Here is a 27,899-nt window from a genome sequence, read left to right as displayed (position 1 = left end):
TCAGAAGAATCCGTTTAAATGGTTACAAATTAATTCAGTGCAATATGCAGTCTTTAAAAATAGTAATGAAGAAAATTAAGTTTCAGAAGAAAATGTGATCTGTTCAGTGGAAAAAAGCCATATATAAAATGGTATACACGCTGTGATTGGATCTGCTTGTTTATGTTGTTTATGTCATAGTACTTTCCATGCCCTGAAATCCTACCTAAAATCCCTGTACATCTTTCATGCCTCAGCTTTGGGGCCACTTGTTTGAGAATCCTGCTTTCTTCCTTCTCTAGTTCTTCCAAGTGCACCCTTTCACTCTAGTATCCTTTGCCTTTTTAGCAGTTATCAAGTTGTGTAACTGTTAAAGAGGCAGGACTATCTTTTTCATCTTGTCACCCCCTAGCATCTTGAACACTATGTACCTGGTGGAACAGAATAAACATTTATTAGAGACTGATTCTTGGTGTGAAACTGAGGGTTTGTGGGATTTACAAAGGAAAAAATCCTAATTTCAAATAAAGCTAATCATCTGATGAGAAATGTAAATAAGATAGTTATATATACCCGACACGGGGCCGGAACTCACTAAGCCGTGGGATTGAGACCTGGGCTGAAATCAAGATGCTTGGCTAACTGAGCCACCCAGGCGCCCCCAATATTAGTTCTTAGATATATTTGAAATAATTCTGTAGTTAATAGATTATTTTATGTTCTGATTTTTCTCACATAAAAATAATGTTTTTATGTTGGTTTAAAAAAAGGATAGTTACATGCAAACCATAACGAATTAAATCCATGAAAACTACACAGACTTAAGCCCTCAAGAACAAATTATAAAGCATTAACAATAGAAAATAACACCTGTTGTATAAGTACATATTCTTATAGTACCTTAAGACCAAAATAAACACTGTTCCCAAAATAGATGTTCCTTGAAACAGTTCTGTAGTTTGGTACTATGTATTGCAATATTGGTGGCTGGAAATGGAGAGCATTTTCAACATCTATACAGCTAGTTAGAATTCTAAAAATGTTCTTTTTTATACCATGTGTCAGTATAATCGTTTCATTTAGAATATTCTCACCTCATCTCCAAAACTAAGATTATGATCTCTCCAGAGCTCCTATACAGTGCTTCTGGAATTTGAATTTTTATGAGAAGGACATTTGGGAACTAGATCACTTTATATAGGAAGCTTAATGTATTAAATTCACAATTTTAATAAATATTTAGCAAAGGAAGTGTTTACAATTTTTAATCTTTTTTTTTAAGTTTATTTTGAGGGAATGCATGTAAGTGAGAGAGGGGCAGAGAGAGGGAGAGAAAAGAGCAAGCAGACTCATATGAACTGTGAGATCATGACCTGAGCTGAAATGAAGAGTCATCTGACTGTTAACTGACTGAGTCAGCCAGGTGCCTAAGTGTTATCTGTCATTTTTTAGTAAGTTTGGTTTTCCCCCTTGGTTAGAGGCCACAGTTTTCTTTACTTAGGAGCCTGGGTTTTCTTTTCAGATAAAGGCCTATTGTATACAACATACATTCCAGCTAAGAAAAGATGCCCACCTAGGAAGAAGAAAAAATCTTTTTCTTACAAATGATACAATGAAATAGAATTTGGCAATGTTTTGGCTCTATTTATACAGCTTAGATTCAACTAAACTTTCATGTACTTAAAAATAATTGTAACATTAAAAATAATGTAGAAATTGGGGCGCCTGGGTGGCTCAGTCAGTTCAGCACCCATCCACCTGTTGATCTCAGCTCAGGTTTTGATCTCAGGGTTGTGCATTTGGGCTCTGCTGGGCGTGAGGCCTACTTAAAAAATATGTAGAAATTGAGCCCATTATTACCCCCGTTGTACTAGAGTATATATTAGTAGTAAGTGTAAGTTACAGATAAGAAAACTAAGGGACATGGTATCTTTTTTCAAATTACATATGTATTCAATTTGTTATAATCTTGATTATGTAATTGTGGAATATGTTTCCTTTTAAGATTTTCTTTAAACCAGATAGTCATGTATCTTGTATAGACAAAACCATTCATCTTTAGGTTACTATACTTTATGAAAATCACTTGATCCCTTATGACTTTACTCATAAAAATTCTGAAACATAAAACGGTGTGATATTTACTTAACTAAACCCTTTAAGTTAGTGGTTCTTAATCTTTTTTGCATCAGAGAATCTTACTTAGATATTCTTTCTCTGAAAAAAAAAAAAGTACACATATTAAAATTTTACATAACATTAGTAGCCAATGTTTCCTCTGAATTCAGTCCCCTGGATTATAAAACTCTGCTTTGTATTACACATTTTTATAGTATGTACCTTTGATATATGAATTGTGAGTTAATCGTATTGTTTGCTTTTAAAAGAATCAGGAGATCTCATTATGAAGCATATTATCTATTAAAGGTTTTCCACAGTACTGTAGCAGAGTTATTACATATTTTTATTGCATCATTCTCATATTCTGAAATTTTCTTTCTGAATTGAAATAGTTACTATATATGCTATATTTTTCTCACAGCTTTATTTTTCTGACAATTGTCTCTTGACCAACAATAGATTTTCTTTTCTTATTCTAGATTCTGAAGAGGCTCGGTCTGTAAATCCTTCCAGTGTTGATGAAAACATTGACTCTGAGACAGAGAAAGACTCTCTCATCTGTGAAAGTAAACAGATAATTCCCAGCAAAGCACCTCTTTCATCTGCTCTTGATGAATATGAGTTCAAAGATGATGATGATGAAGAAATAAATAAAATGATTGATGACAGGCATATTCTTAGAAAAGAGCTACGGAAAGAGAATGAAGGTGAAGTAGAAAAGAATAGCTTATTTGCAAAACAGGAGAAAGCTTTCTATCCTAAATCATTTAAAAGTAAAAAACAAAAGCCATCTAGAGTTTTGTATTCAAGTTCTGAAAGTTCAGATGAAGAAATTCTTCAGAATAAAAAGGTTTCTGCTCCATCTTCTGTCCCTGAAACATCAAATTCTGATACACAAACCAAAAAGGAATATGGAGTTTCAAATGAACACAAACAGAAAGGCAAAGTTAAAAGAAAATTAAAGAATCAGAACAAAAATAAAGAGAACCAAGAGCTGAAGCAAGAAAAAGAGGGAAAAGAAAATACCAGAGTAACAAACTTGACAGTTAATACTGCACTCGATTGTTCAGAAAAGACCAGAGAAGAGGGGAATTTTAGGAAATCTTTTAGCCCAAAAGATGATACTTCGTTACATTTATTTCATATTTCCACTGGTAAATCTCCTAAACATTCTTGTGGACTAAGTGAAAAGCAGTCAACACCACTAAAACAAGAACATACTAAAACATGTTTATCACCAGGAAGTTCTGAAATGTCATTACAGCCTGATCTTATCCGGTATGATAACACAGAATCTGAATTCTTGCCAGAAAGTTCAAGTGTAAAATCTTGTAAGCATAAGGAAAAAAATAAACATCAGAAAGATTTCCACTTAGAATTTGGTGAAAAGTCAAATGCCAAAGTAAAAGATGAAGATCATAGTCCAACATTTGAAAATTCAGACTGCACACTGAAAAAAATGGATAAAGAGGGTAAAACATTAAAAAAGCATAAATTGAAACACAAAGAAAGGGAAAAAGAAAAGCATAAAAAAGAAATTGAAAGTGAAAAGGAAAAATACAAAAATAGAGATAGTGCTAAAGAGCTGCAGCGGAGTGTAGAATTTGATAGAGAATTTTGGAAAGAGAATTTTTTTAAAAGTGATGAAACTGAAGATCTGTTTTTAAATATGGAACATGAGTCCCTAACATTGGAAAAAAAATCAAAGTTGGAAAAAAACATAAAAGATGATAAATCAACCAAGGAAAAGCATGTTTCAAAAGAGAGGAATTTTAAAGAAGAACGAGAGAAGATTAAAAAGGAAAATGAAAAATCTTTTAGGGAGGAAAAAATAAAAGACTTAAAAGAAGAAAGAGAGACTGTACCCATAGATAAAGAAACAGAATTCAGTTCTTTAGGAACAAATGCCAGTGAAGAATCTATAGGGTTACATTCAATGGAAAAGGAAACAGAGATTGAAAAACAAGAAAAGCATGTAAAAGAAAGGGAAAAATCAGAAAAGCGGTTTCAAACTAAAGAAAAGGATGTTGAAAGAAAAAATTCTGAAAAAGAGAAGAAGATCAAGCATGAGCATAAGTCAGAGAAAGATAAATTAGATCTTAGTGACTGTGTTGACAGAATAAAAGAAAAAGACAAGCTGTATTCACATCACATAGAGAAATGCCATAAAGAAGGTGAAAAGATGAAAAATATTACCACTATTAAAAAAGCTGACGATAGAGAGAAAAGTAGAGAAAAGATGGACAGAAAACATGACAAAGAAAAACCTGAAAAAGAGAGGCATCTAGCAGAAAGCAAAGAAAAGCACTTGATGGAAAAAAAAAACAAACAATCAGACAACAGTGACTATACTAAATCAGAAAAAAGCAAAAATAAAGAAAAAGACAGGGAGGTAGATAAAAAGGAAAAATCTAGAGATAAAGAAAGTGTAAATACAACTAACTCCAAACACTTCCAGGAAGAGAAGAAGTCAAGTATGGCAGACAGTAGTAAAGCACAACATGAGAAAACTTTATCCCTTAAAGAAAAAACAAAAGATGAGCCTTTGAAAACCCCTGATGGAAAAGAAAAAGATAAAAAAGACAAAGATATAGACAGATACAAAGAACGAGATAAGCACAAAGATAAAATTCAACTAAATAGTTTATTCAAACTAAAATCCGAAGCAGATAAACCTAAACTTAAGTCATCACCAGCATCAAAAGATACTCGACCTAAAGAAAAGAGGTTAGTGAATGATGATTTAATGCAGACAAGTTTTGAACGAATGCTAAGCCTTAAAGACCTAGAAATAGAGCAGTGGCACAAAAAACATAAGGAAAAAATTAAGCAGAAAGAAAAGGAGCGGTTGAGAAATCGGAATTGTTTAGAACTTAAAGTAAAAGATAAAGAAAAAACAAAGCATGTACTAGCTGAGTCTAAAAATAAAGAACTTACTAGGTCAAAGAGTTCAGAGTTGACTGATGCTTATACCAAGGAGAAACAGTCTAAAGATGCTGTAAGTAACAGATCACAATCTGTTGATGCCAAAAATATCATGAATTTAGGGAAGTCATCTTTTGTTTCAGATAATATCTTAAACAGATCTCCTAGATCAGAAAGTGAAAAACCAGGTCTCAGCTCTAGATCTGTATCCATGATTTCGGTTGCTAGCTCAGAAGATTCCTGCCATACTACAGTGACAACCCCCAGGCCTCCAATTGAGTATGACTCTGACTTTATGTTGGAGGGTTCTGATTCCCAAATGTCCTTTTCCCAGTCACCTTTTTTGCCAATTGCCAAATCTCCTGCCCTTCATGAAAGGGAATTAGATAGCTTGGCTGAACTGCCAGAGCGGATTAAGCCACCATTTACAAGCAGACTTCCAACATCCCATCTCCGATCATCTTCTGTAGAAGATGTCAAACTAGTGATAAATGAGGGGAGACCAGCTGTAGAAGTTCGAAGGTGTAGCATGCCATCAGTCATTTGTGAACATACAAAACAATTCCAAACAGTATCAGAAGAAAACAATCAAGGTGGCTTAGCTGTGCCAAGAGATATTTGTCCTTCTCCCAAACCTGAGGTGTCCTTAAATGTGCCTGAAAGAGAACTTTCAAATATGTCTAACATACATTCCAGTTTTGCAGCGTCTCCAACTAGATCTGTAAACAGCAAATATATTTCAGCTGATATAAATGTTATCAAGAGTACTGTTCCAGTGGGCACTTTAATGGACAGTCCTGTGCATTTAGAGCCATCTAATCAGGTTGGTGTGATCCAAAATAAATCATGGGAGGTACCTGTTGATAGTAGACTGGAATCCTTAAGCACCAGTGACTTTGTCTGCCCAAATTCTGGTACACCTGATCAAGATTCTTCTGTTCAAGGCTTTTGTAATTCTGAAAACAAAATACTGAAAGAACAGAACACTGATTTTTTATCCCTGCACCAGACTGAACTGCCAGGAAACTCTTGTGCTCAGGATCCAGCGTCCTTTCTGCCTTCACAACAACCTTGCTCTTTCCATAGCCAATCACTTTCAGATGCTGAATCTATTTCTAAACATATGTCTATGTCATATGTTGCCAATCAAGAGCCGAGTATTTTGCAACAGAAAAACGCAGTTCAAATTATCAATTCTGTTTTAGATACTGACAATGAATCTACAAAAGAGGTAGAGAATACTTTTGTCTTAACAGATGTTCAAAAGACAGATGCCTTTGTCCCATTGTACTCTGAAAGCAGTGTTCAAGAAGCAGCACCAAATTTTGAAAAGCCTAATACTTTACCTGTATTACCATCAGAAAAAGACTTTAGTGGAAACGATGCCTCTTCCCAGCTAAATACACATTATGCGTTTGGCAAATTCATGTATAAGTCTTCCAGTGGCCATGAGGTTGAGAGTAGCACTTCTGATATTCAGGTTATTTCACATGAGAAAGAAAACAAACTGGAGAGTTTGGTCTTAACTCATTTGAATGATAAATGTGATTCTGATTTGTGTGAAATGAGTGCCGCGATCCCAAAAGGGAACCTAAATGAACAAGATAATCCAAAACATTGTCCTGAAGGTGAAAAGTGTTTGCTTTCCATTGAAGATGAAGAATCACAACAAAGCACTTTATCAAGTCTGGAAAACCATTTGCAACAGTCAGCTCAAGCAGAGATGCATAAATATGGTCAATTAGGTAAAGTAGAATTAGAAGAAAATGCTGAAGATGATAAGACCGAAAACCAAATCCCTCAAAGGATAACTAGAAACAAAGCGAATACAGTGGCAAATCAAAGCAAACAGATTCTTGCTAGCTGTACACTACTATCAGAAAAAGACAGCGACTCTTCATCTCCTAGAGGAAGAATAAGATTAACTGAAGAAGATGATCCTCAAATTCACCATCCACGGAAAAGGAAAGTATCCCGTGTACCTCAGCCTGTGCAAGTGAGTCCCTCTTTACTACAAGCAAAAGAGAAAACTCAGCAGTCTCTGGCAGCCATCGTAGATTCTCTGAAACTAGATGAGATTCAACCATACAGTTCAGAGCGAGCAAATCCATATTTCGAATACTTGCATATAAGGAAAAAAATTGAAGAAAAGCGCAAATTGTTGTGTAGTGTTATTCCTCAAGCACCTCAGTATTATGATGAATATGTGACATTTAATGGCTCATACCTCCTGGATGGAAACCCCTTAAGCAAGATTTGCATTCCCACAGTAAGTAACATCACTAAATATGCATCTTCAGTGCTGTCAATAGAAATATAATGCAAGTCACTTCTGTAGTTTTAATTTTTCTAGTAGCCACATTTTAGAAGGGAAAAAGAAACAGGTAAAATTAATTTTAACATTTTATTTAACCTAGTATATTCAGAATACTATTTCAAAATATATCAGCATCTGGCTGGCTCACCTGGTGGAGCCAGTTGAGTTTGAGCCCCACGTTGGGTATAGAGATTACTTAAATAAATCCTTAAAACAAACAAAAATACATAATGTAGAAAAATTATTAATGAACAAGACATTCTGTATTTTTTTTGTACTAGGTATTTGAAATCTGCTGTACTTCTAGTACATCTCAGTTCAACCTAAATGGGGCTAACATTTCAGTAAGTGTTCAATAGCCATGTGTAGCTGTTGACTACCTTCGTGATCAGCACTGGTCTACGGTATTTTCTTTTTCCTTACCTGCTTTTTCTTTTGTCCCAAAGGAGGTATGCTTCTCTGTCTTTGAAGGGTAATTCATTTCCATGTGCTCTTGATCCCATTCTCTTCAGGCCTCTCTGGAACTTTCCTCTGTTGAGACACTATTTACTGGTGTGTTAATTACCTCTCTCCACTGGCCTTTATCCGCCCACTCCAAACATATTTGGGTCTCCTTCATGTTGGAGAAAAGAAAGTTATCCCATAACTATGCCAGTTTGTCAAGCTGTCCCTCTCTCTTTCACCACCTGATACTTTCTCTGTATCACTTCCTGTTCATCTCTTAAACCTTCTGTACTGTCACAGATCACCAGTGAGCTTATAATGCCAGATTTGTTGGCCTGTTTTTCTTTCTACTTGATCTTCGTCACATTTGACATTGTGACCATCTTGTTCATGAGATTTTCCTCTGCTTGTTTTTATGACGGTGCTCTCTTCTGGTTCCCTTGCTTCAATCTTTTATGCTCTCCTTTAATGACTTTTCTACCCACCCTTAAGCATCAGAGTTCTCTAGGAATCAATTCTTCAGTCAACTTTTTGTCATTATGGTCTTACCTATTCCTGTTGTTTTCAGCAGTCTTCTATGTGCCAATTAGCCCCCAAATTCTTACCTAGTCATGTCCTCTCTGTTGACCTCCAGAATCAGATGTAGGTGCCTCCAGGCAGCATACCTGTCATAGGTTCAGTTCCACAGGAAGCAGACCCTAAACTATGCACAAGAGGCTTATTGGTGAGTGCTGCCAGGAAAAATGTGAGTACATGTGTGAAGGAACCAGAATTCGGCAGAGTGAGAAGTTGAACTGAAATGTAGCTGCAGCGCTCATTTCAGCTGAGCCCACAGAAGGTCTGGAATGGGGTGGCCCTTCTGACAGGTAGCTCGCACCCAGCGAGGGCACGAGGCCTAGCACATGCCAACTGTCTTCCCTTCCAGTTTTCCTGCTGCCGGTTCCTAGAGAGGAACTCCAGTGAGAGCTGCCAGCCTCCTATATTCCTAGGACCTGGAGGCTGAGTGCCTCATTCCTGAAAGAGGAGTCTAACTGTGTGCCAAGCATCTGTTCCAAACTCAGACTCCCCCAGACCAAAAGAAATGATTTCTCTCTCACGTGCTCAGAAACCACTTTTTTTTTTATTAGTGATGACACCAGAGTAGTATCCTATCAATTACCAAATTCTAACCATTCTACTTTAGAACTCTCTCTAGAATCTGTCTCCTCTACCACTGCCTTGTTTTAGGGCCCTCATCATTATCTCTCACTTAGAACATTACAGCCACTCTTTCACTTCTTTTTTTCCCCTACTCTCTTTCTGCAGAAGCATTCTCTTTTGTTGTTAAACTTGTATCCTTTTAAAAACAATAAAGGGGTGCCTGGCTGGCCCAGTTGGAAGAACATGCGACTCTTGATATCAGGGTCCTGAGTTTGAGCCCTACGTTGGGTGTAAAGATGACCTAAATAAGTAAAACTTAAAAACAGCAACAACAACGATAGAAAACTGTTTCCCTACTTAAATATCTTAGCTGTGATTAGCTGGCTTCCCATTGCCTACAGCTTAAAATCCACATATAGTCATGGCATAACCTTATTGATTTTGTAATCTGACCCCAGTCTACCCCTCCAGCTCCATTTTCTCACTGCTTCCGAACTCACCCAATAATTCAGCCATATTTAATTCACTCTTGAGTGGAAATCTCTTGTTCATTACTTCTGCTTAGTACTGTTCCTTCTACCTGAAATAATTGTTCTCGCCAGGCCTCCTTTTCTATCCTCTTCCGTGCCTTTGTTCCGGCCGTGTTGTCACCTCTGTGCAAAATCTTGTCAAAGCAGAATTGTTTTTATCTTTCTCATACCTCCCACATGATATCATAGTTAACTGTTTACATGTCTGCCTGTAATCTGATTAAGGGCTAGGACACTATTTATCTTGTAGAATGAATCCCAAATTTATCTTCAGCTGTGAATACATAGTGGTGTCCATAACTGTGTTTCTAGCTGCTTGTGAACATCACCTGACTGTACTACAATATCCATAAAATCATTAGGTCCCACACTAAGCCCATTTATCTTACCACAGAAGTGCTCTTTTTGTCCTCTCTGATTTACTTATTATCGTTACCTGCTCTCTCATTTCCCAGACTGGCAACCCAAAATTCAACCTTCACGTCAATCACTAAGTCATGTTGATTCATCTTACTTCCTTTCCCCTTCTGTTTCTTACTACTGCTGTGTAAGGACCACATTAGCTCCGTACACTGTTCACTCACATACGTGAATATTGCATAATTAAATATTCAGAATATTACATAATCAAGTAATTCATAACCAAATGCTAAGCATTGTGCTAACTAGATCTCAGAAATCAAAATGGGCACCTGGGTGGCTCAGTCGGTTGAGCATCTGACTTGATTTCAGCTCAGGTCATGATCCCTGAGTTGTGGGATCAGGCCCCACATTGGGCTCCATCATGGAGCCTGCTTACTTTTCTGTCTCCCATTTGATCCTCTCCCCCACTCGCGCGCTCTCGCTCTCTCTCTCTCTCTCTCTCTCTCTCAAAATAAAAAACATAAGGGCGCCTGGGTGGCTCAGTCAGTTGAACATCCAACTTCAGCTCAGGTCACAATCTCACCATTCGTGGGTTCGAGTCCTGCATTGGGCTCTGTGCTGACAGCTGGAGCCTGGAGCCCGCCTCGGATTCTGTGTCTCCCTCTCTCTCTGCCCCTCTGCTGCTCATGCTCTGTCTCTCTCAAAAGTAAATAAAAAAAAAAAAAAAAAATTTAAAGAAATAAAAAGAAATCAACAAAACAGGCATTCTGAAGAGTTGTCATGGATTCTAGTCTAATCTCTTCTGTCCGTCTAGCTTTCTTACTGTCTAGGAACCTTATATATAACTCAGATCTGATTATGTGACTACCTGGCTATAAACATCTTTAGAGACTCTTAATGTGTAAACCGAAGTCCCCATCATTGTCTACAGGTCTTCCCATACCTTTCTAGGCTTTTCTAGGTAGTTATACCCTACTGTACATGATGCTTCCCCAGGCTATTTTATACTGTTTCACATCATGCTATAAACATCTTTAGAGACTCTTAATGTTCTGTAAACCAAAGTCCCCATCATTGTCTACAGGTCTTCCCATACCTTTCTAGGCTTTTCTAGGTAGTTTTACCCTACTGTACATGATGCTTCACCAGGCTATTTTATACTGTTTCACATCATGCCTTTGCATGCCTTTGCATGGCTTTTCAAAGCCCAGTTCAGAGAAGAACAAAAAGTTAGAGACAAGGTGGTTCTTTAGTCCCACATCCATAGAATTTACCTGATGCTAGTGCTCTTTAAATGTTGAAAGACAAGAGATTTTTATATTACTCTACTACTAATAAGCAGTAATAGTAGATTTAAAAAAATAGAATTGTAAATTTGTCACTCTTTCAAATTTTCTCAATAAAATAATTTGTTAATAACTCAATATAAAGCTAATCATTTTGTTTCCTTTGTTTCCTCTTAAAGAGTAAAAAATTTTAACTGAAGTATGTTGTATCATAGGCTTGAAATACAGGTAAAAACATAAAGAACCTATTTAAATTAAACTTTGTACAAACTGTTTCACGAAAAACAGTTCTAATCCATGTCAGGGTGCCTTTTCAGTGCTGCCTGTTGAGAGATATACATGTATATTTGTATATATATTATGTGTGCATTTGATTATGATCACCTTTTCTTACTCCTTCAAAGATGATGTAATACAAGTTTCTCTTGTAGCAGTACTGGGGATACAGCTTTGATTAAATCAAAATTTAGTTATAGCAAATGTTTCAAAAAGTACTATAAATAGAGCTAAAAATTTTTTCTGAGTGTAGTAGGTAATTTTTGTTTGTTTTTAATGAGAGTTATTAAAGAAACACAGCACGGTATAGTAGAAAGAGCAGGAGATTTCTAAGTACTGTACATTAAGTTTGTCTGGGTTTTGCTACAAACCAGCTGTGTGATCTTGAATAATTCCTTCACTTCTCTGATTCTTAGTTTTCACATCTGTAAAACAATAATACCTACCCTACCTCAAAGCAGGTTGAAATAGTATATGCCATAACCCATTAAAAATTTTAAAACAGTATACAGATTTAAGAGGTTACCATTATTTTATCCATCTCAAAATAACTTTAAGGTTCATATTTACTAGAGTTAATATGCAAACCCCCTACCTCTTGTTCATAAAAAGCTACTTTTGAGTTTATTGGACTGAAACTCATTTGTTCAAAACTTAGTCCTAAAAAGTAAATCCCAGAATAACAAAGATCACTTTGACATACATTATTTTTAGTACCTTCCAATATGATTTTATCCATTTGTTTCCTCTGTCAGCTAATTGCCATCTTATTGAATTAATCTCTACATTTATGTGATCTGTTTATAGAACCTGTTAGAAATGTAGTGAAACATCTCCAAAGTCAATTTAAGTGTTTGTTCTTCTATCAGGTATTTTTCTCATAATCTAACCGGAATGCTGCTGTCTCTCCAGAGGAAATGAAACGAAGAAAAGTGAAACCTTAGGTCAGGTTCCCAAAAGGCAAATGAACAGGGCGAGAATAAAAGAAAAAGACTTGTCACATCATGGTATCCACTGTGGTCACTAGTACTGACACAGAGTCCCTACAGCAGGGGCACGAAGAGCATCCCTGGGAAGCTATCAAGAGATTTTTTTATTCTAGAGACTCCTGGGACTCACAGATCTTAAAAGACAAAATCCCCAAGCATGATTTACTTAAAGATAGATGAGGGAAACAGCAAAAGGAAAGTTTCCTCAGAAAGTCTCCATATATTCCTTTGGTGATTTTACCATTTCTCTGTACGTTGCTAGATGTTGGAAATTTCCAAATTTATGTGTTCTGCCCAAACCTCTCTCCTCAGCTTCTTTTTTGCTAACTGGCTAGCTCCACTTGGATGTCTGTGAGCTCCACAAACTTAACATGTCAGCACTGAATTTATCCAAAACCCTTATTTCTCTTTTCCTCTTTTCTCCTCCTGGGGTATCTCCTACCAGCTATCTGGCCCCCTCATGCTGGAGGACCCACAAGTGGTCATTAGCTGCTCCCTCTCTTATCCTTAATCATTATTTTTAGACCCCATCCCTTCCACTCCCTCCTTCTCACACCAGTGTCACAGTGATTTGCTTTCTTAATTTCTTGTCCTCCTAATATCTATTCTGCAGACACAGCAGTGAGCTGTAAGATCTTTCAATGATTCCCCACCACATACAAAATTTACAGTGTTATACATATACTGTCTGTTCCACAGCATGTTAATTAAATACATGGCGGCGGGGGGCGGGGGGTGCAGGCTGGGGCAAGGTAGGGAGAGCTCATGGTCAAATAAGTTTGGGAAATGGGGCACCTGGGTTGCTCAGTCGATTGAGTGCCCGACTTCAACTCAGGTCATGATCTTACGGTTCGTGGGTTCCAGCCCCGCGTCATGCTCTGTGCTGACAGTTCAGAGCCTGGAGCCTGCTTCAGATTCTGGGTCTTCCTCTCTTTCTTCCCCTTCCCTGCTCACACTCTGTCAACCTCTCTCTCAAAAAATAAACATTAAAAAAATTTTTTTTAATAAAAAAAATTTAAAAAAATAAGTTTGGGAAATGAAGCACCATTAATCTAAAAATAAATAGGTTTCTTCATTTCTGAACTTCTCAGAACCATTAAATTTAACTTGATTGTGAGACACCTGAGTGAGTACATATGTACAATGTTTCTCAAACCCACTTGTTCTTAGAACCATTTCTCGCAAGTCATGTTTGTGGGCTCCGTGTTCTGTGGAACACACTTTAAGAATAGCTGGTTAAAAAAAAAAAAACAAAAACAAAGCTGGTTTACAGAACGCTAATGACTTTGCCCCTGCTGATCCTCATGTCCCACCATTCCTTCCCTCAAAGTTGATATCCCAGGAATTCAACTTGTAGTTGGCTCCTGACACCCTACTATCTCTTTGTTTCATGAACTTGATTATGCTATCTTTTCTTCTGGGAATTACCCTCCCCTCTTCTTTCTCTTCTTTTTTTCCCCCACAACTCCTTTCTCTTAACTCTTGATTCTGGCTCTTCCTTTAAGATGCAGCCTCAGGCATTAAGCCTCTCCAAGAAGCTTTCTCTGACACCCCAGGCTCAAAGGAGTAGATACTCTTCCTCTGGGTGATATAAAGGAGGCCTTTATGGTTTTGGAAAACTTTAAAACCATAGCACTAAACTTTACTGTTACTCTTGTTAAATTTAAAGATGGTTAGAAGACACAGAAATCAAACAGATGTATTATTGCAGTTAGAGGCATGAAAAATAATCCACCGCAATAAGTTATCTGTCCTGTAGAATTTTCCACCACATTGATTCAACTGAGTGAATCCTTGTGATAGGATTTAACTTTTTTTTTGGACCCCCATAATTCCTGTAAATTGTTCACTGATGATAGAGTCCCAGTTAGATACAAGTTTGATTCTTTGTCTAGAGCTTTCTGTATATGGTGTTATATAATTCCTTAAGCACCACATCAGGAAGCACATAGAATCTGTTTGTCCCACCTTCTGAAGAGTCAGAAGAGTCAACTAGGTTCCCACATGCTACCAAAACATACTGAGATACCTTACTTTGCCCCAATATGCTGACAGTAGTTAGAAGCTAGTCAGGGGTGGGAGGAGGAATATAGATATTCCAAAGGGTAGAGGGAGAATATTAAAAGGATCACAGATGTCTCATAACAGTAGAGCACATGCGTAGATGGAGTTGGCTTCCTTAACTGCCAGCTTCTACCAGAAAGCAGTCCACTTTAATAGTCAAATTAGAGATGAACCAACCGCAGGATTTTTGAGTATGGATGGACAAAGAGGGTTTATCACATGCAAATAAAGAAGTTATCAGAAGATAATTCCTTCTTTTTTAAGAAGTCTTAATTCAGTAAATGTAAAGCACAGCACTTTAGCATTTGATTTTTGCATGTCAACAAAGAGACTTACCATACTGAGACTCAGACTGCTGTAATGTTTACGACTATTTGCTTGGTGTTTTTCTGTTTTTGTGACCATCCGCGTGCGCCCCCCTCCCCCCCAATATGTGAGCTGGCACTTATTAATGCTCTAAAATGTGTCTCTGTAGTCAGGAACTTCCTTAGTCCTTCTGATTTGCTCTTTGAAATTTGCTATTGCCTCTGAATTAAAACATCTGAATTTACCAGTAAGTTCTGCTGTGTTTCAGACCATTGATTGGGAAGTAACAACCAGTTGGATAATCGTTACTGTATTATCTAATTTAGAGAACATCAAAACTTATGTTTTCATTAAGTGATACACTAAGAAGTTTAATTTTATAAGAATAGCCCATTGTTGTAAACAAAAGCTAATATTTTTAACTATATATTTTTTAAAAATTAGATTACACCACCACCTTCACTGTCAGATCCACTTAAAGAGCTTTTTCGGCAACAGGAAGTTGTAAGGATGAAACTACGTTTGCAACACAGTATTGAAAGGGTAAGAAATGTTTACATTTATGCTAAAAATAACATTTATATTAAAAATATTTTAACAATAGATTATAACGACCTATATTATATATATACATACATACACAAAACACACACACACACAATTTTCTTAGATTTTCCTTCTTTAGAACCATTTTGGGAAATGGTTTGATTTTGTTGTCTTGTTCCTGTGCAGTTAGATGGAGAATTTTTAAACCTGTTTTAGGGTAGCTGCCCCTATGTTATGGTTCATGTTGAGTGTATTTTTGATGTATAAAAATCTCTTAATAATTTCTTGTTATCATTTGTTGAACTAAAGCAGTGAATTCCTAGTTAGACAGTTGGATTTCCAAGTTTTGGAATTGTTGCTTGATACCAGCTCCTTTAGTGCAGAATACTTACAAAGCTGTGCTTAGTGTTCCTTATAGGTCTCCTTTCATATTCTAGTTTCTGGTGGTTAGTCTGGGCATGGAATGACATGAAAAAGGCTGCTTATTTAGAGAAATCATGAAAGTCATTTCACTTAGATTGACAAAAATATAATACCTTCTTAATCTTTTGGGAGGGTCAAGGATTCTGGAACTTAATATTAGCTGTGATCCTTCAAAGAGGTAAATATATACTCATCCAAACAAAAGTATGCAATTTCTTTAATTCATACATTGATTCCCTAGGGCTCAGGTTTTTAACTTTTTTTGTGTCCTGGGACCTCTGTAACAATCTGGTAAATATAAACCTTTTCTCAGAATTATGTTTTTAAATTAATAAACTTACAGCATTACAAACAGAACAGTAAATGAAAGAAGCACTGATACAGATCTTACAACATTGTGCATGTCAATGAGTGGTTTGTTCTCAATAAGAAGTTAGGTCATATAACATGTCAATAGCTATTTCAACCACCAGGCATGTTTCAAGCCAGTTGATAACATATTTTTATCTGTGCATCTATCCATGCTACAAAAGCCATGCTGCCTTACAGACAGTTACGAATTCTCATTTGAACAGTGCAATTTTCCAAACTTTAACAAAGAGTAAAAATGACTCCCATCCATTCATATGTTGACCAACAAACAATTTAGAATTGCAGAGTACTAGAAAGCAATTTAAAATGCCTGACCAATGTGACAGCAAACAGTGATACCATTTGGGGGCAATACCTGCAACAATTAAGAATTGAAAATCCTTGTGATTTCTGTGGATGGCAAAGTTGCAGATACTTCTGATATTACTGTGGTTTGTGGCCCATGTTCATAATTGAAAAAAATGCCAGTTGGCAGTTGGTAAAAACAAAGATCTGATTTTTCCCGTTCCATGTTCACTTTGAGACATACATAACCCATGCTCCGAAGACATTGTTTGAGAAGCTGTGTTGCAGAAGTTCAAGGACACAACATTAAGTGGACTATTTAGGCTGTCATTCACACAGTATATCTCTGTGAAGTATTTTAGCAGAAGGAGTCTGACTTCAAATAATCTATTTCTTGGGGCACCTGGATGACTCAGTCGGTTAAGCATCTGACTTCGGCTCAGGTGATGATCTCATGGTTTGTGAGTTCGAGCTCCACATTGGGCTCTCTGTATCAGCACAGAGCCAACTTCGAATCCTCTGTCCCCTTTTCTCTCTGCCCACCCCCCCCCCACTCATTCTCTCTCAAAATAAATAAACTTAAAAAAAATAATAATATATTTCCAGACAGTGTTAAGGGATTTTTGGTTATTGCTCTTAATCTTTATACAACTGCAACCAGTTTTTTAGAAAACTTTTCTTCCAGCTATTTTTTCTTAGTGTCTGTTTTTGTTTTTGTTGTTGTTTTTTTGGATATTTTATCACTTAAAGTCCCACCTTAAACTTGTAGTTAAATTACTCCTAAGTGTTAGACTTACCTCTTCTCTTTTGTGTATCATTTGTCACATCAGAATTTAAAAGAGATTAAATAGGACTGTGTTTCTTTGTCTTTTCACTAAATTATAAATATAGCAAAACTGTACAGCAATACATATGTGGATATAAGGCCTGCATGCTCCAGTAGGGGAAGGATAAAGTTTTGACAAGTTGAGGGAGAATGGGGAACATGGTGGGGAACAAGACCAGCCACACCCTGAATATTCTCTTAGCCTAGCCTGCCAGACAAAACCCACAAAATGATAGACATCTTCTAACTGGAGAATTCCTGGACTCATTACCTCTGTCTTTGAAGTTCCAGCCGTCCACAGTTCCCAGAGTTGTCCTCGTTGATGTTTAAGCCAAAAAAGACCGTTACCACCAGATGGCACAACTCTATAAACCAGTATCATGATGGGTTGAGATCTGTAGCTACACCCTAGGAATTCCCAGTCTGCTAAATGCAGAAGATCGCCCACATCATTTCATTAACTTTATGATAGGGTGACTGTGCATATTACATAATTGGAGGTTTTGCACCCCACTTAACACATTTGAAGGCAGGATTGCACTGTCATTGCTAGAGGTTTAAAATTAGCATCAAAGTACAGTGTTTGTTTCTGTGAAAATATTCATTATAAAACAAGCTGCTACCACAACGGCACACCACTTCACACCCATCAGAAAGGCTATAATTAAAAGATAATAACGAGTGTTGGCAAGGATGTGAAAAATTGGAACCCTCACACACTGCTGGTGGAAATGTAAAATGATACAGCTGCTGTAAGAACAATTCGGCAGTTTCTGTCCAGGTTAAACATAGAACTGCCATATGACCTAGTAGCTCCACTTGTTAATTACCTAAAGAAACAGAAACTATGCATCCAAACAAAAACTTGGAGGATGAATGTTCATGGCAGCATTATTCATGACAGCACGAAGGTAGGAACAACCCAAAAGACCATCAGCTGATGAACGGATAAATAAAACGTGGTGTGTTTGTGTATGGGAATATTATTCGGCCATAAGAAGGGATGAAGTACTGATGCTGCACACAGATGAACCTTGAAAACATGTGACATGAAAGAAGCCATTCATAAAATACCACATATTATATGGATCTGTTTGTAAGAAACGTTCAGAGTAGGTAAGTCCACAGCAACAAAAAGTAGCGTAGCGGTTGCCAGGGGAAGAGGAGGAATGGGCCACGACTAGTGATGGGTATGAAGTTTCTTTTGGGTGTGATGAAAATGTTCTGAAACTAGTGGTGATGGTTGAACATCTTGGTGAATATACAAAAAGCCACCATTGTACATCTTAAAAGATAATTTTTAAGAAGAGACTGCCACTTTTGGAAAGAGCATTTACTTAATACTTTTAGAACACTTGGAATTCTCAAATCTCAAGCTTTCTGTAAGAAAAAAACTACTCTGAGATTCAGGTTCTGTGGTACGTTTTAAGTGATCTTATCTTATTTGAAAAGCAAGTGATTGAAGAATTGTTTTTTTTCCATTCTTGGTTCAACTAGGAAAAACTTATTGTATCCAATGAACAGGAAGTTCTGCGAGTTCATTACAGAGCTGCAAGAACATTGGCAAATCAAACACTGCCATTTAGCGCGTGCACTGTTTTACTGGATGCAGAAGTATACAGTGTCCCACTGGACGCTCAGGTAAAGTGCCAATGATACAGTTAAAATTTTCCTAAGTACAGTGTGTTTTTGTCATCTGTTTCCATAAAAGAAACTTGAATTCAGCAATCAATAAAACTCAAAGGAGAAGAACACCTCTTAGAGAATAAAGCACTTCCAGATCACCTGATCCTCTCTTTTCCACAATCCTCTAAACATCAGCGTTATCTTATAAAAGCAGATATTTATAAAACCAATACATGTTTGGAATAGTCCCTTGAACATAACTTGTAATTTGTTTCTAAAAAGCCTTTTTTTTTTTTTTTAACGTTTATTCATTTTTGAGACAGAGACAGAGCATGAATGGGGGAAGGTCAGAAAAAGAGGGAGACACAGAATCCTTACCAGGCTCCAGGCTGTCAGCACAGAGCCCGATGCGGGGCTCGAACGCACGGACCGCAAGATCATGACCTGAGCCGAAGTCAGACGCCCAACCAACTGAGCCACCCAGGCGCCCCTGTAATTTGTTTCTAAAGTGGATGTTTACACCTTCAAGCAACTGGAAAACTACTACAGGCGTATTAAATTTCTAGATGGCTAAAATAGGGCCAGGCTTTTTGTCTTGATCTTGGATATTGCTGGAATAAATATAGTTGTGAAGAAAACTGTAGTTATGTCTTGGATAAAGTTTAATACCACATATAAATTATACGAATTTAGAACCAGACATTTCAGTGGTCAGAATTTTTGTGCCTCGCAAACCAGAATGAAATTCATAGGTCATAAGAGAGAATATAATGATGAAAATAGGGAGTGTAAGCACAGTCAGTGAAAGATTATCATAAAAAATACTAGGAAATGCTGTTTTAGGTCAGACAGTCTAGAAATACAAATGATACAGGGTATATTCCAGAGAAAATTACCTAGTTCTCTCTGGGCTTTTTCTCATCTGTTTTATAAAAAAAAAAAAAAAAAAAAAAAAAAGATTAAACTAGATCAGTAGATTTCAGACTTTCTTAAAATCACCAACCATTTTTATCCAAATGAAAGTATTCAGATATTTGAAAAAGCTATTAAGAATTAATTGGATCTTGGGGTGCCTGGGTGCCTCATTTGGTTGGGTTTCTTGACTTCGGCTCCGGTCATGATCTCGCCCTCCGTGAGTTCTGGCCCTGCGTCGGGCTGTGTGCGGACAGCTCAGAGACCGGAGCTTGTTTCAGATTCTGTGTCCCCCTCTCTCTGCCCCTACCCCGCTCACGCTCTGTCTCTGAAAAATGAATAAACCTTAAAAAAAAAATTAAAAAAAAAAAGAATAATTGGATCTTAAGAAAGAACTATTTGACTGAGGAAATAAACACTGGAAATGCCACTGAGGGACTTTACGTAATACAGCTTTAAAGAATTTAAACAGAAGGAGTGATTTTTAATAACTGAAATGAACAGTTTAATTGTGTTACTAAAGGCTGGACTAGACCATGTACTATTTTGAGGTCTTTTTTTTTTTTTAACGTTTATTTATTTTTGAGAGAGACAGAGACAGAATGCGAGCGGGTTAGGGGTAGAGAGAGAGGGAGACACAGAATCCGAAGCAGTCTTTTAAAGTTGCGTGCAATTATAGAGTAATGAAATCAATTTTAGGACAATGTAAATCAAGCTACAAGGAAAGTCTTTAAGATTTCTAGTTCAGAATGGTTGAGTAAACATACCTGTTTATTTTTTATTTCTCCCAAAACTTATTGAAATAACAAAAGACATGTCAAAATAAAAACTAATCCATAGCACAACTGGAAATCGAGATGGAAGGCCACAGGATCAGAACACGTTGACATTTCTGATAAAATGACAGATGAGAGGGGCACCTGGTTGGCTCAGTCAGTTAAGCATCCAACTCTTGATTTCAGCTCAGGTCCTGATCTCGAGGTTCATGGAATTGAGCCCCATGTCAGGGCTCTGTGCTGACAGTGCAGAGCCTGCCTGGGTTTCTCCCTCCCTCCCTCCCCCCGCTCCGTCTCTCTCTCTCTCTCTCTCTCTCTCTCTCTCTCTCTGCCCCTCCCCCATTCATGTACACTTTCAAAATGAGTAAACATTTTTTAAAATGTTTAAAAAAACGTACTCCTTCCCGTTTTACAGAATAGAAAATTGAGAGTACGTAAATAGTTCAAGATCACACAGTAAGACACAAAGCTGACATTTGAATACAGCCTCTCTTAATTCCAAAACTAGTGTTCTTAAGAGTTGATCCAGAATTTCTTTATGGTCGCTCCAAAATATTGGTCCTGGAAAAAATGTTGGCCTCAAAGTCCTGTCTCCCACCTTAACACTCTTTCTCCCTACATATGGTAAACATTAGCATTAAAAGAAGATGTGAAATCAAGTATACTTGAATAAGAATGTCATAGGTGTGGTACTTAATATAAGATGCCTTTTTTGAGAATCGTCTTTGACTCACAAGGCAATAGGATTCTATTTAACAACTAAACTCAGCTTCCTAGAAATTCTGGTAATAATCTGTCTATTCAATATGGAACTAAAGGCTTTATCAAACTTTTTAAGTATCCAAATTATATTATTATCCTTTTTCAAAATCTGTTTCCATCATTCCATCACACCATAGAATGATAGGATGGCATATAGGTTTTAAAGTGGGTTATTGGGTAGTATTAACTACTTACATTATTTTTCAGTCTGATGACAGTAAAACTTCTGTGAGGGATCGCTTTAACGCAAGACAGTTCATGTCTTGGTTGCAAGATGTGGATGATAAATTTGACAAATTAAAGGTACGTATGTTTAGAAATTCAGTTTAAATGGATGCTTCCCTCTTAAATGGAAATTGCAGCTCTGTTAGAGAGGAGTGACTAGGAAAGGAGATAGCAATTAGGCATCCTCATGCCAGCTACAGTCAGAAGGTAAAGGAAAATAAAGACCACAAGTCCCCTTTTCAGGACCAGTGTAGTAAAAAACGAAACTGTCACAGAAGCAGTTTCTAAGGGGCATCGTCATGCTTACTGTCCAAAATACAAGTCTGGTTATAGTTGTAACGTGAAAGAATGGGAGAGCGAGAAGAGAAAGGATACGTCCTGCAAAGTAAATTCATAAAGAAAATTATTTGGTTTGAGATTTTGAATCATTTCAAAAATCACTTCCTGGGTGTTCATGATTCTTTGATAATTTGAAATCTTCATTGAAAGAGCAGTTTCAAGTTAAAGTCTGAGATTAGACACTTGGAAAGTTGCAGACCCAGAAATAGCATATAGATACAGACCAGGTAGAGCAGAAATGGATGTGTAATTCAGACACTCCTCAGAGAGTCTGTGGATGAGATTAATTTTTAAACAAAGCAAATTTAATAGAGCAGTCTCTTAACTCTTCTCTTCTTTTCAATAGACCTGTCTTTTAATGAGGCAACAACATGAAGCTGCAGCTTTAAATGCCGTCCAGAGATTAGAATGGCAGCTCAAACTCCAGGAACTTGATCCTGCCACCTATAAATCTCTCAGCATTTATGAGATCCAGGAGTTTTATGTTCCCCTCGTTGATGTTAATGATGATTTTGAATTGACTCCTATATAGCAACCGTTACTTCCAGTGGTATCGTCTTAAACTGATGCGGCTCAAGAGTCTTAAACTGTGGAACACTGCCTTTGAGAAAAATACTGCTATTCTGCCTTTACAGTTGTTGAGTAAAGTTTGACTGAAGTTGGTTATGTAGTAAACACTGTCATTTTGTAAACAATGAAAAGAGAATTATTTTGGATCCAAGGTCCAAACAGTTTCTAACTGAAATCTATTATTTATATTGGTGAGCGGTAACTATTGCATTAGAGCATGTTGGCCGACTGAGGGAGATACTTTAAAAGTTGAGAATCTGCTAACACACCGAAAGTTGTTAGCACTCCTAAGTAACAAGGTAACCACTAGTCTTCAGATCTCTTTCAAGTTTTATTAAAATCTGTCCGTAAACTAAAAGGTTCAGTTCCTACCAAATAGTTTCTAATGTGGAAGAAAAACGTGGCACAAAATTTCTTCAGTTTATTATATCTGTAAATTAACTGTACAGTTTTCTTTTCAAAAGTTTTAATATTGTCTTCCTTTTTAATAACTTATTTTATACATATTGTGCAGATGTAAATCTTGTAATTAATGGTCAGAATGTATACAAAGGGATTGGTAGTCAAAACATGTACAAAGAAATAATTGTAAAACTGTTCTGTCTGATGTTTTCTTGGACCAAAGTTGTAGTTTGTATGGAGTGTAGTGGTAGTGTGTTCACGTAGCAAAACTTTTAAATAAGGCATGCATGTGTTTGAGTTAGCTTGTTTTCATCACCATAACTGTAAAGGTTGTGACTTAGTTGTACTGCATGCTTCCTATAATTTAACTCTCTCCATAAGCGATGCCTAAAGTAGTGTAGGGTGTTTTCATGCCAGTCTCCTGGGATAGTACCTATGACTCACTATGTTGGACATATTATTTAGAATTAGTCATACAAAGAAACAGCTCTTTTTTCATCTCACGGTAGAACCTGTTCCCCTCTCCCAAAATGCCTTTGAATGAAAATTCTGAAATTGTAAATGTCTATTTTAATACTCAAGTATGAAAGAATCTGTGAATATATGTAAATATGTTTAATAAATTTTATTGGTCATGTTAAATCATTGTAAAACTTTTTTACATTGCTTAAATATAATGTTTTAAGCTTAATAACCTTTGCACTTTTAAAATAAAAACAGTACTCAAATCAAAAAAAGAGCTACTTGGTAGTCCAAATAAATACAAGAAACAGGCATATTCCAATCAATCTCTGCAGTGTTTATGAAAAATTGATTAATATGTTGTATTTTTTCCTTGTATCAAGATGCAAAATGTAATTTTCAGAATTTTATAATTAAAATAAGATTTGGTATGATGTTTTTAATAAAATAATTAGCAATATACTTAGAAAAAAGTCCAGTTTCTCCTATACAGTGAGGTAGATTAAATATTCAGGAATATTTCAGATCTGAAATCTAAACTACTTAAACATTTTTGAAAGGAAAATTAGGTTATATGTAAAAGTGAACATAAGTATATGGGATAAAATCTACAGAACTTCCCACAGTACTTTCTTGAATTATAAACTAATACTGGATGTTTTTTATTCTGGTAGAGAAAAGTAAAAAGCATATATATGAGGAATAAAGTGACTTAAACTCAGCATGCAAGTTGGAAATCCCAGCTAATGGGAGAGAATGTAAAAATTGAAGTTTTTGAGTGCAAAGGTATATATTAAGCTTAGGGGTTTTTGAATTTTTACGTCAATTTATATTTTAATTCATACTGTACTTGGCATGCGCAATAAAGCAGCACGTGTAAAAAGTACACAGTGCAAGGACTTTATTATAAAGGTTGGATGTAGTGTTCTTTAGAAATTTAGATGAAAGATTTGGGCCTTTTTTTATTGGACAAATGGGGCCAAGAAAGGCAGGGTAGATTTTGAAGCACTGGTTTTGTTGAAGTTAAGTTTATTAAGGCTGGGAACATGAAAAGCTAATTTATAAAAGCAATACTTTTTAATATGAAAAAATTAATGCAAATTTTGTTTATACTTTTGCCGAAAAATAAAAAACCAGATTATTGAGCATTGAAGTCATAGAAAATATGAGAGGGATAAATGTATACAGCATTTTGTTCTGAGGGTCCAACTGGAAAAGGGGGAGAAAAATCACTCCTTGGCCAAACAGAACAAGCTGCATAAGAGAAAAAGCAAGAAAGCAGGAATCTGGCATATTTTAGTTGTCCCAGCTTTTTAAGTACTAACTCCAGTTCTCACCCTCTTCAGTGGTGCCTCAAGTTGCTGGAGCCTCTCTGCCATGATTCTGCTTCTGCAGATTTCCTTTGTAAAGTGACTTAAAGCTAATCAGATAGCTTAAAAGAAAAGTGAATGTCTTCTTGGTGGGAATCTCTACTTAAGTAGTTAAGAGCTTTGATATTAAAGATTTTCTGAAGCTCTGAAATGCTAGGAAAAAACTTGGAATGGGGTATATACCTAAAAAGATTTAGGATTCTGGAAGAGAAATAAAGGATGGTTAGTTTAATCAGTGATTTTTTTTTTTAACTATTCAAATATCATGAACAAGATACTAAATTGTACCTAAGGATTTGTATTTCTTTAAATCTTGTTCTAAATCATATCTGTTTAATAAATGACTAGTTGATATTTGTGCATGTTATTTAATAAAGAGTTATATTTTTATAGAAAAAATAAGAGTGAAATGTGTGTTAAATGTTTTTTTACTTTCCACTTCCATGTGACTCGAAGCCAAACAGCAGTGGTTACCTGGGCAGTAGCAAAATTGCAGAAATACTCATCTTGGGGAAACAGCCTTGGAAGAATAGTTCGTGTCTATTCAGTAGTTAGTAATGTCTCAAAAATGAATTTTACATGTTAGATATGCTGCAAACTTCATAACCACAAAAATTTCAAGCAAAGCTCCAGGAGGCTCATTTTAATGGATTTAAGAAGTATCCATTTATTCTAGAAATTGAGTGCAGTGCTAAATTTGTATTCTTAGTTATCCACAAAGTTAGCAATATTTTTTATTCTATCGCTGACACAAAACTCCGAAGTTTTTTATATAGAGGAAATTGACTTCAAAACTCATGAGACAGTCTTATCTTTTAGTATTTTTAGAGAATATTTTCATGATTTTTTTTAAAGTCCTCAAATATTTAAAGCAAATAGATTGTGAAAAGTGATAGTCATCTTTGGAAATGCTTGTATGAAGTTTAATTGATTAAATATCTTGTAACTCATTTCCATGGTTGCTCCTTGACACTATAGTCTCCATTGTACCTGGAATGGAGTTACAACGCCTCCACAGTAGTAGTTACCCAAAATATTTAGAGTCAGTAAAACCAAAGTTCATAGGACAAACTGGGGCAAATACAGTTTAAATAATTCCCTTAAAATAGCGAGGAAAAAAAAGTACCTAGAATTGTAAGTATTAGCATAAAAACTGAAAAGTACATCTAGAGAGACTGACTTTTTCCAGTGATTAAATGTTAAATGCTACACGGTATCTGCAAATAATGTAAATTTTTTATACACGTGCATATCTCCAGAAGAGAAAATAACATACAAGATTATTTACCTAAAGGTAAACACAGTCTTCGTTGCAAGAGGACTCAGTTTTATTAGATGGATTAGTTGCACAGAATGTAAGATTATTTATGAAACACATTTAACTCTATTGATGACTTTTTCAATGCCTTTGGAAAAAAACTATATGCCATATCAAAATTTCTGAGTAGACCTAGAAAAAAGGCTTTTAGGTGGCCACCTTTTTCTCCACTTGTGAAGACAATTCTGTTGTTAATACACAGAGTTAGGCATATGTAGCATATGTTTACAGATTAAAGAGCATCCCTGTGTGCGCCCATCACTTAGTTTAAGAGATCATTATCAGTACGTTTCTTCTCAGTTTTTGTTTTTAAACTGACCTAAATCCAGGTTACAAAACAAAACTAAAACCCAGATCTTAAATAGGCAGTGTGTTGGGATAAGTCCTGACAAATGCATACATATGTTAACTTTACCCAAATTGCGATTATTTCCAGCTTCTTAACCATCACCGCAGAAAGTTCCCCTGTGCCCCTTTTCAGTCAGTGGCTCCCTACCCCAGAAGCAATCACTGTACTTCCCATCACCATATATTACTTATACCTGCTCTTGAACTTTTTATAAATGGAATCAAACAGTATATAGTACTTTCTTGTGTCTGCCTTCTTTCAACATAAGGTTTTGAAATTCATCCATGTTGGATATGCCAGTAATCTGTTCCATTTTCGTAATGAGTAGTAGTATATTGTACAAACTTGTTTATTCATTCTCTTGTTGGTAGACATTTGGATTGTTTCCAATATGGGGACTGTTGTGAATAAAACTGTGAACATGCAAATCTCTTTGTAGACATATTCTTTCATTCTTGGCTACATACCTTGGATTACTGGGTCATAGAGAATAGTTGTATGTTTAATTTTATTAGAAACAGTTCTCAAAAGTGGTTGTACTACTTTATACCCCTACCTATGAGAGACCCAGTTGTTCTGAATCTTCATCAATATTTGGCTGTCAGTCTTCAGTTTTAGCAATTTTGGTGGATGTGTAGTGGTACCTTGTGTCTTTAATTTGCATTTCAATGATGACCCACTGGTCATCATTACTTTTCATATGCCTTTTGACCTATACATATTTTGTGAAATGTCCTCAAGTGTTTTGCTCATTTTTTATTGGGTTGTCTTTATTACCAATTTATAGGAATTCTTTATATATTCTGCATGTTAAGTCCTTTGGTCAGATACATTTGTCCTGTGGGGCACCTGGGTGGCTCAGTCCGTTGATTGACTCAATTTGATCTCAGGTCATGATCCCAGGGTCATGGGATTGAGCTCCCCATTGGGCTCTGTGCTGAGCATGGAGCCTGCTTGGGATTCTTTCCCTTTCTTTCCATCCCTCCCCCCATTTGTGTATGTGCTTTCTGTCTCAAAACTTTTTTAAAAAATAATAAAATCTTAAAATCAGACTGATTCCAGGTAACTCAATTGCATGACTGAACCTAATCTATCACTAAAGGAATACAACAAAATCCGGTAACCAACAATGGAAAAATTACAATGCCTAGCATCCAACAAAAAATGATCAGTCATGTAAAGAAGCAGAAAATTATGACCCTTCACTAGAAAAAAAAAAAAATAGAAACTGAACTAGAAAAAAAAGCAATGATGGAACTAGTAGACAAGTTTGTTAATAAAACTATTATAGATAGTCTGTGTATGTACAGAAAAGTAGAGGAAAACATAACCATAATAAGGAAAGAATGGGAGATAAAGTTTTAAAACCCCAAATCAAGATTCTCGAGAAATGAAAAATATACTAGGTGCAATAAACTGATGAGACACTGCAGAAGTAAAGACTAGTAAATTTGAGAACATAGTAGTAAGAAATGACCCCAAATGAAAGATGGAAGAAATGAACAGAGCCTCCGTAAGCTGAAAGACCGTATCAAGTGACCTAACAACGTGTAATTGGAGACCCAGAGAGAGAGGAGAGGGAGGGGTAACAGAGAC

The 27,899-nt window shown here is 36.2% G+C and overlaps 1 protein-coding gene across 6 annotated transcripts in view; it reads left to right on the top strand.

The window, feature by feature from the left end:
- ANKRD12 (ankyrin repeat domain 12) overlaps positions 1-26,731 on the top strand; it is a 129,017-nt gene extending 102,286 nt beyond the window's left edge. For all 6 annotated transcript variants that reach the window (XM_086682461.1, XM_086682459.1, XM_086682460.1 and 3 more), the window contains 5 exons: positions 2,580-7,294; positions 15,185-15,283; positions 18,690-18,833; positions 21,476-21,571; positions 22,179-26,731. In XM_086682461.1, the coding sequence (XP_086538587.1) occupies positions 2,580-7,294; positions 15,185-15,283; positions 18,690-18,833; positions 21,476-21,571; positions 22,179-22,364 (5,240 nt within the window). In that variant the 3' untranslated portion in view covers positions 22,365-26,731. The remainder of the gene's footprint in view (positions 1-2,579; positions 7,295-15,184; positions 15,284-18,689; positions 18,834-21,475; positions 21,572-22,178) is intronic.
- The last annotated feature ends 1,168 nt before the right edge of the window (positions 26,732-27,899 follow it).

Source organism: Puma concolor, chromosome D3 (assembly GCF_028749965.1).
Source record: "Puma concolor isolate L17-30 chromosome D3, mPumCon1.1.hap2, whole genome shotgun sequence".
Lineage (NCBI taxonomy): Eukaryota > Metazoa > Chordata > Mammalia > Carnivora > Felidae > Puma > Puma concolor.
The sequence above is the reverse complement of the archived record's forward strand: the minus strand, read 5'-3'. Positions and strand labels throughout refer to the sequence as shown.